The sequence below is a fragment of the Macrobrachium rosenbergii genome, chromosome 3 (assembly GCF_040412425.1).
Source record: "Macrobrachium rosenbergii isolate ZJJX-2024 chromosome 3, ASM4041242v1, whole genome shotgun sequence".
NCBI classification, from domain to species: Eukaryota; Metazoa; Arthropoda; class Malacostraca; order Decapoda; family Palaemonidae; genus Macrobrachium; species Macrobrachium rosenbergii.
Genome location: NC_089743.1, coordinates 84,294,971 through 84,302,470, shown reverse-complemented (window position 1 = coordinate 84,302,470; position 7,500 = coordinate 84,294,971). Strand labels below are relative to the sequence as shown.

Genomic DNA, 7,500 nt, shown 5'->3' with positions numbered 1-7,500 from the left:
GTTCTTGTTGATACAGTGGCTACCATGCTCTGGCAATCTGGCTACCCCCTTAGACAATTTCTAAGACTGCCTCCTCCCATGCCTCCAAAAACTACTACTGTACTTCATATTTCATTTATCTTTGAATTGCACCACACATTACCTTTACTTCAGCAGATCATTCCAACAATTTGTCGTTTAATTTTTCATCAATGCTGAGGTTTTGAGCATTTACTCGTTCATTTACATCTCTTTCTTGTCAACCATACTTTAATTGTTTTTTATCGTTATGTATTATCTTGCAATCACAGTGTGAGACCATATAAAAAAGTTATAATTTTCAACCTTCTCCTCCTAAGGGTTTCTTCTGATGTTTGAAGCTTCTGCAAGGCTTCCACTGCCTTTTTGTCTGTCCTCTTCTCTCTTCTATTACACTCTCTTTTTGGCTTCCATTTACTTATATAAGTTCATTAGAATTAACATACACTTCAAAATTTTACTTCATACGGACACTCCCATCAATATGAACATAGTGGAGAATAATATTTTTATGGAAACTTTTGATCACTTTTGGTAGACACACACACATACTGTGTATGTATGTATATATACAGTATATATATATATATATATACATATATATATATATTTATGTATATATACATTTTTGTATACATATACATCCACGAGCATATATATATATATATATATATATATATATATATATACATATATATATATATATAATATATATATATATATATATATATATATATATACATATATATACTGTATATATATATATATATATATATATATATATATATATATAAATAATATAAATGTATGTATATATATGCGCACAAACACACACACACCTATATATAGTAAGCAGGTGTAGCTTTGGGTCTGTAAATGTTTTATCCACCGGAGTGACTTTTCTCCTTTAAATCCAGGGAGACTCTGGAGGCCCAGTGACATACCTTAACGAGGAGAAGAAGTATGTCTTGGCTGGAGTGGTTTCCAGAGGTTACGGGTGTGGCCTCAGCGAGTTTCCAGGAATTTACGCCGACGTCCGTCACGCTCCTTATCTCTCCTGGATCAAGACAGTGGCTTTCCAGTGAAATCCCTTTGTTGTATCACGGAAAATCTACAATGAGTTAGTGCATTAAATTCTCTCAAAAGGGGATTTTTTTAAATTTAATAATGTGAGTGTGATGTGATCCAGTGGGTTGAAGATTAGAAAATGAAGGATCGCGGTAATATTTTTAATTGATGGAATGTTGCTTTTTTATTTCATGCGTTGATGTTTTTCCATATCGAAAATTGATAGTTTTTATATATTGTTACTGACTTTATATATTTTACAAATTGGTTATTCTAATTTCACATGACTGGTCAGTAAGTCATTAAGCAGTTGAACCTACCATCAAGATTTTTTTTTTCCCTCTACTTACTAGAAGCAAAGTTAGGTTGGGTCTCCCATAAAATGATCTATAGCTGTATGCTCCTTGTCGTAAACATACTATGAAATACATATATATTCATAAAGTCTGTTGTAGTATCCTTTTTGTTAAAGTATTCCAAAAATATTTCCCTTGTTTTCTATCTTTTGGAATGAAACAAGTTTTGCAGAAGAGAACGTTATCTGTCATGATATGCGAAACTTTGGCTGGTCATTTTTCTTTGACAATTTAGCGTAAGGAAGGGAGAGCGAATAACACAAGAAAATAGTCACTTTTATTGGTAAAAGAACAGTAAGAAAAACAATTTTTGTCGAGAGAGAAAATGTTGCAGAAGAGAAACATTACTTTCTTATTGTATGGCATCCTACTTATCCAACCTGGCGCATAGAATGAGACATGTATAGTAATATAAGTAAGAGTTGAAATGTATGTAAGTATATGTGAATTTTTCTTTGGCGAAGCAAATAAAGAAGAGGAATGTGTTGTAAATACCATAGAACTTTACGGTAATGTCTAATGCGAATACTTATGCAATTTGAAAATTATGGCTGAGAAAAATAAATTAGAGGAAAGTATATTGCGTGAGTTGTCATGAAGGAACTGAAGGTAGAAATACAATTAAGGTCGACAGAAATTAGACCACGGAACGTATGCTCGTAATCAATCTGTTTCAGCTCATTAGTAATAATAGAAAATGCTGAGGGTATCATTACCAAGGAAATCACTGTGAAGATGAAAGAAGTCATTCTGCAAGTGAGTCAGTAAATGCACAAGTAAAATTTATGGTAAAGTGTAAGTTATTCTTTTCACCAATATCAAAAGCACCCCCGAAGTCGGGTGGTGCCGTCAAGGCAACTAAAAAAAAAAAAAAAAAAAGTGGTGCACTGTAGGCATTACTTAACGTTCTTTACAGCGTCACTTCGACCCCTAGCTGGAACCCCTTTCATTCCTTTTACTATATCTTTGTTCATATTCTCTTTCTTCCATCTTACTTTCCACCTTCTCCTAACACTTGTTTCAACATTGTTTTCAGAGATGAATGACCACGGAAGTTCCAAAGCTTGGCTTCTGGCCCAGATTTTATGTTCCAGTTCCAATTCCAATATCAAAAGAACGAGATCAGCAACGGGAAGAAAGTTCTGTCAGATAATGTCACTAAAAGAAGATTTATTATCAGGGGGTGTATGTTTACGTGTCCTAACACCCTAAACTGGACGAACAAGGCAGCCAAAGTAATGGACATCGAGGACGAACGGTCAAAAGAATAGTGATGTTTCCAGTAGCTCCCAAAGAGCATAATTCCATTTAATGAAGTACAGCAGCCTGCAGTTGTTTATTGTACGACATATCAGTAGTCATGTATTCAAATGAAATGCATTGGCCAAAGGGAAATTCAGATGCAGAGACATGAACAACATAAAGTTTGGTGGTATTCAGTTGCTCAAAAGAATGAGAAAGCAATAATGTAGAGTTGGCCCTGGCTATCTCAGAACCTCAGTAATTCACGATAGCCAAAGACTGGCGAACTGCTATATCTCTTATCAGCAAAAGAACAGAACGCAGAGAGAGAGAGAGAGAGAGAGAGAGAGAGAGAGAGAGAGAGAGAGAGAGAGAGAGAGAGAAAGAGAGAGAGAGAGAGAGCTTGTGGACTTAAAGTCGTTTTGAAAGTGAATGAACTTGAGAGCATTTTTGACTTGCTGGAATGCAATATAAAGGTATTAGAAAGTAATAAAGGATATAGAAAAATCAACATACTACAACAAGAAACCGTAATAACAACTTGCAAAAGCTTTTAGAATATACCAGGAAAGATTTGTGAGAAATAGTCTGACTAGATCACAATTTATTTGCCATTGTTAACTGTTAAGCCCTGGAGGAGATAAGAAATCATAAGAAGAGAAAGTATTTTTGTTATTGGACCATGATCTAATGACAGGTGTTTATTGGCATTCTATTAATATTTTTTTTTATTCATTTAATACTTTCTCTTTTAAATTAATCTTCACAGCGTAAGACAATCATGTTTTGAATCTTAGTCAGGGACTGACAAACATTCTGTGTAGTGACCTGTGACCTGTTCCACTGAATTATTAAGAATATTGTGCTCGTGGATCTTTCCATGTTCTCACTAAAAGTCTGAAAGCGTACAAAATAGATGTCTTAAGACCGAATTGCTCACAAATAAAACACTGATAAGTCTGCCGCATCGTTTGGTCTTCATCCTATCTAGTTTTCTTTTACTTCCCCTAACACAAAATTACTCTCATTCCTCTTTCATTTTGTTTCAGTGAAAGAAGTTGATAAAGAGCAAGATAGCAGCGATAGGAAAGATCTGAAGACCGAGACTGACTCTGAAGGAGGATTTGTTGTTTACTTTTCTTGGAAATGATGGTTTGTTACCAATGGTTCGCTTAGTCTAAGATTTGTGTTCGTAAAGGAATCTCATCTGCTTTTCCAGTATTTCGAGTTCCGAGTCCAAAGTATTTCAGGGATTTGATTATGACGGTACAGAGAAAAAATACTTCCGGTTGTGTATTATAGGATACAGAAAACAGATATACAGTATATGTATATGTATATATATATATATATATATATATATATATATATATATATATATATATATATATGAAAAATAAAAAAAAGACAATGTCAAGTACTTTCGCGTAATTATCGCATCGTCTGGTCACCGAGATGTGTTAGTTACACGAAAGCACTTGGCACTATCGTTTTCTTTTGAATCTTATCCTGTGTCTTCAGCTGACAAACAAAACACGTGCATATTTGTGATTTATTTATATATATATATATATATATATATATATATATATATATATATATATATATATATATACATATATATATATATATATATATATATATACACACACATGTGTGTGTGTGAGTTTGTGTGTATGTATGTACACACGATAGAGATAAAGAGAGAGAGAGAGAGAGAGAGAGAGAGAGAGAGAGAGATAAAAAGAGGAGGAACATAAAACCATCGCACCAACTCTCAGGAACGATTTAAAAACACAGGGGCTTATGACTGGAGCTCCCCAGAATTCGTTAGCTAAAGCCACACACATCTGGCGCTTGTTTGCGTGGAATGATCGACGCACAACGCCTTTGCACAGCCTTGATGCCTGCCATGCAGGGAATATCAATCGCTTTGCAATCCTCCCGATGGGCAGAGCATGGCAAGGAACGCGGAGGTGCGGTGTAGAGAAGACGAAGATAATAGAACGATACAGAAAATGGAAACAGCGCGGAGAGAGAGAGAGAGAGAGAGAGAGAGAGAGGAGAGAGAGAGAGAGAGAGAGAGAGAAAGGGACTGGACCCATTTTCGTAGCAGCGAATGCCAATGGAAATCAATATCTGTTGGCGTAAAATTACAGTACTGTTTTTATTCTTGTTTCTTCAACTGGATTACCTTTGTGCCATTCAGACCACAGAGTTATTTGTGAAGAATGATGCGGAGTTATAGATTTAATGAAAAATCATAACGTGACCATCGCGTTTTGACGAGGTAACCACGGCCACGCGATTTTCCTCGCTGGCGAGGTCATGTCACCGATCCCGAATCAATATGAGAGGTTGTAAAATAACAAGAAGAAATGTTAACCCTCTCTCACCTCGACCCCCTCTTTCTAACTCTCTCTCAAAAGAGCAATAATCATCCTCCAAGGGTCTTTTTTTTTTTTCTTAGGAATATTTTTAACCATATTGCTAGGCATTCGGACACGGTGGCTAGCACACGCATGTCTGTTTCACTGTTGTATTTGTTTTTCTTTTGTTTAGCTTAATAGAAATATATATATATATATATATATATATATATATATATATATATATATATATATATATATATATATATATATATATATAATATATATGCATAAATACACTGCATATATTATATACATACATACATGTATACATACATATATATTTATATTATATATAAATATATAATTATATATGTATGTATGTATGTATGTATTTATGTATGTACGTATGTATAAGCGTAGGTGTGTGTAATTTGTATGTGCGTCCGTGTGGCTTTACTTTTTTTCATTAATGAGGATGAGTCGCCGGACACAGAGGCGACTACATCGATAGTCACACCTTCGTTTGTGACGTGCTTTTCTGGATAAGCATTCCACTTAACACTCGAGTTAAGAGCCATTTAGCCTACGAACCAACCAAGTTTTAAGCGAACAAACAATTTTTCCACAAATTAGCATTAAGTAAAGGTACAATGGGATCGTCTTCTGAATAAGAACTCAAACGAACGATTAGCGAAGAGCATATTATTCTGTCAACGTTCTTCCTAACGGCAGGAGGACGTTTCTAAAGGAACACGCTATGCAGTAGGTAGCTGCTGGGGTTTCGGTATGTCACACGCTCCCAGCGCATGGTCATTGTGTTAGCAATCCTGACGATCGCAGTTTATGACATTTGCCACCCACGAAGAAAACGGCGTCGTGTCATTACACCCAGCTATCGTTATCGTCAGTGCGATGCACGAATCAGTGCCTTAACTCCCTTACACATGTCAGCAGCAGCGGATGTTTCTTCCTTCGGCATCTGGGTCTGTGGTGAATGCAGCAACCAGTGATGATCAAACGCCGTAGCCGATGCGCGCGGTTCTGTTCGAGGAAGTTGACTTAGGCTGATATTCGAGGATTCTGATGCCGTTTCGAACAGGAAAAAAGCAGTAGTGGCTCGCTGTTTGGTGGACTTGTCTCACTGACGAAGGAAAAAGGTGTGAGGGAAAATGTCCGAGGGGAATTGTACAGTGAGAGACGATATTTCTGAGTGGGTAATAGCGGCTGTGTGGGAACAATTCGTCGTGTGTTTTATCGGCGCTATATGTGAGTATTTCTGTTTATATCTCTGTGCGAAGTGGTGATTGTTACTCTCATACACGCATAACCCCCCCCCCTCTCTCTCTCTCTCTCTCTCTCTCTCTCTCTCTCTCTCTCTCTCTCTCTCTCTCTCTTCTCTGCGTGCGCGTTTATGCGCATGTTTTTGCCCCTGTTCATACTTCATGCCAATAACAATGCTAATGAGGTGAATAGTTTAAACCACTGGTGCAGTATGTGTCAAGAACCTTTTCATTTATAAAAATAAACAGCACATTATGCCAATGGCCTTGCTTTAAAAACCCAAAGGCGAAATTTAACATTTAGACTTAGAGCAATGACGAGCGTGTTCCCCAAGAACGAATAAAGGTTGTTTTAGAAGATCGAATGAATATTTCATTCCTGGTTTTGCATGAATGAAAACGGATAATTCAGTCGTATTTCAACCAACTGATCGCACAGATCTATCGCAAAGTGTAATAACTTCAGGAGGCGAGACGCTCACCCTCTCCGGTCATCTCTGATGAATTGATCTATGGTAGGGTTATAAGACCAGGGAAGAAGGGCAGGATCCATAGCAACCTAGACCAAGGTATATGCTGTAACTGCGTTGTAGGAGAGTGCAGGGAGGCAGCAGTGCTAACAGTTTGGGCGTAACCGGAAGCGTAATCTATTCCTTGATGTGTTGATGTATAAGAGTATTATTGCTATATCGTGGTTTGCTGTGACTAGTATCGGTTTTATAGGGGAGAGAGAGAGATAGAGAAGAAGAAGAAGAGGAAGAAGAAACAGAAATGGAAAAATAAGTCAACAGATATGGTAGTCGGCAGAATTAATGCAAAGAGGATATACACATTATGTATATATATATATCTATAAATATGTATACATACATATGTATATATATGTATACACATATATAACACACACACACACATATATATATATATATATATATATATATATATATATATATATACACACATACACATATATATATATATATATATAATAGATACCTAACCCAGAAGTCTGCTTCCTCGCCTCTCCAACCAGAAATCTTTGTGATGGTTTCTGGCAAAGTTCATGTACCACTCATGACCTAAGCAGTCAGCATGCACGTGGTATTTCGATGTCTGAAGTGGGTCACAGCCCAATTACAAAAGTGCTTAGGGCCAGCAACCCCA

The 7,500-nt window shown here is 36.4% G+C and overlaps 2 protein-coding genes across 2 annotated transcripts in view; both read left to right on the top strand.

The window, feature by feature from the left end:
• LOC136826534 (venom protease-like) overlaps positions 1–1,533 on the top strand; it is a 15,011-nt gene extending 13,478 nt beyond the window's left edge. The window contains exon 8 of the mRNA XM_067083721.1: positions 936–1,533. Within this exon, the coding sequence (XP_066939822.1) occupies positions 936–1,103 (168 nt within the window). The 3' untranslated portion in view covers positions 1,104–1,533. The remainder of the gene's footprint in view (positions 1–935) is intronic.
• Positions 1,534–5,768: 4,235 nt separating this feature from the next.
• Positions 5,769–7,500, top strand: part of LOC136826524 (uncharacterized) — a 12,705-nt gene continuing 10,973 nt past the window's right edge. The window contains exon 1 of the mRNA XM_067083712.1: positions 5,769–6,322. Within this exon, the coding sequence (XP_066939813.1) occupies positions 6,226–6,322 (97 nt within the window). The 5' untranslated portion in view covers positions 5,769–6,225. The remainder of the gene's footprint in view (positions 6,323–7,500) is intronic.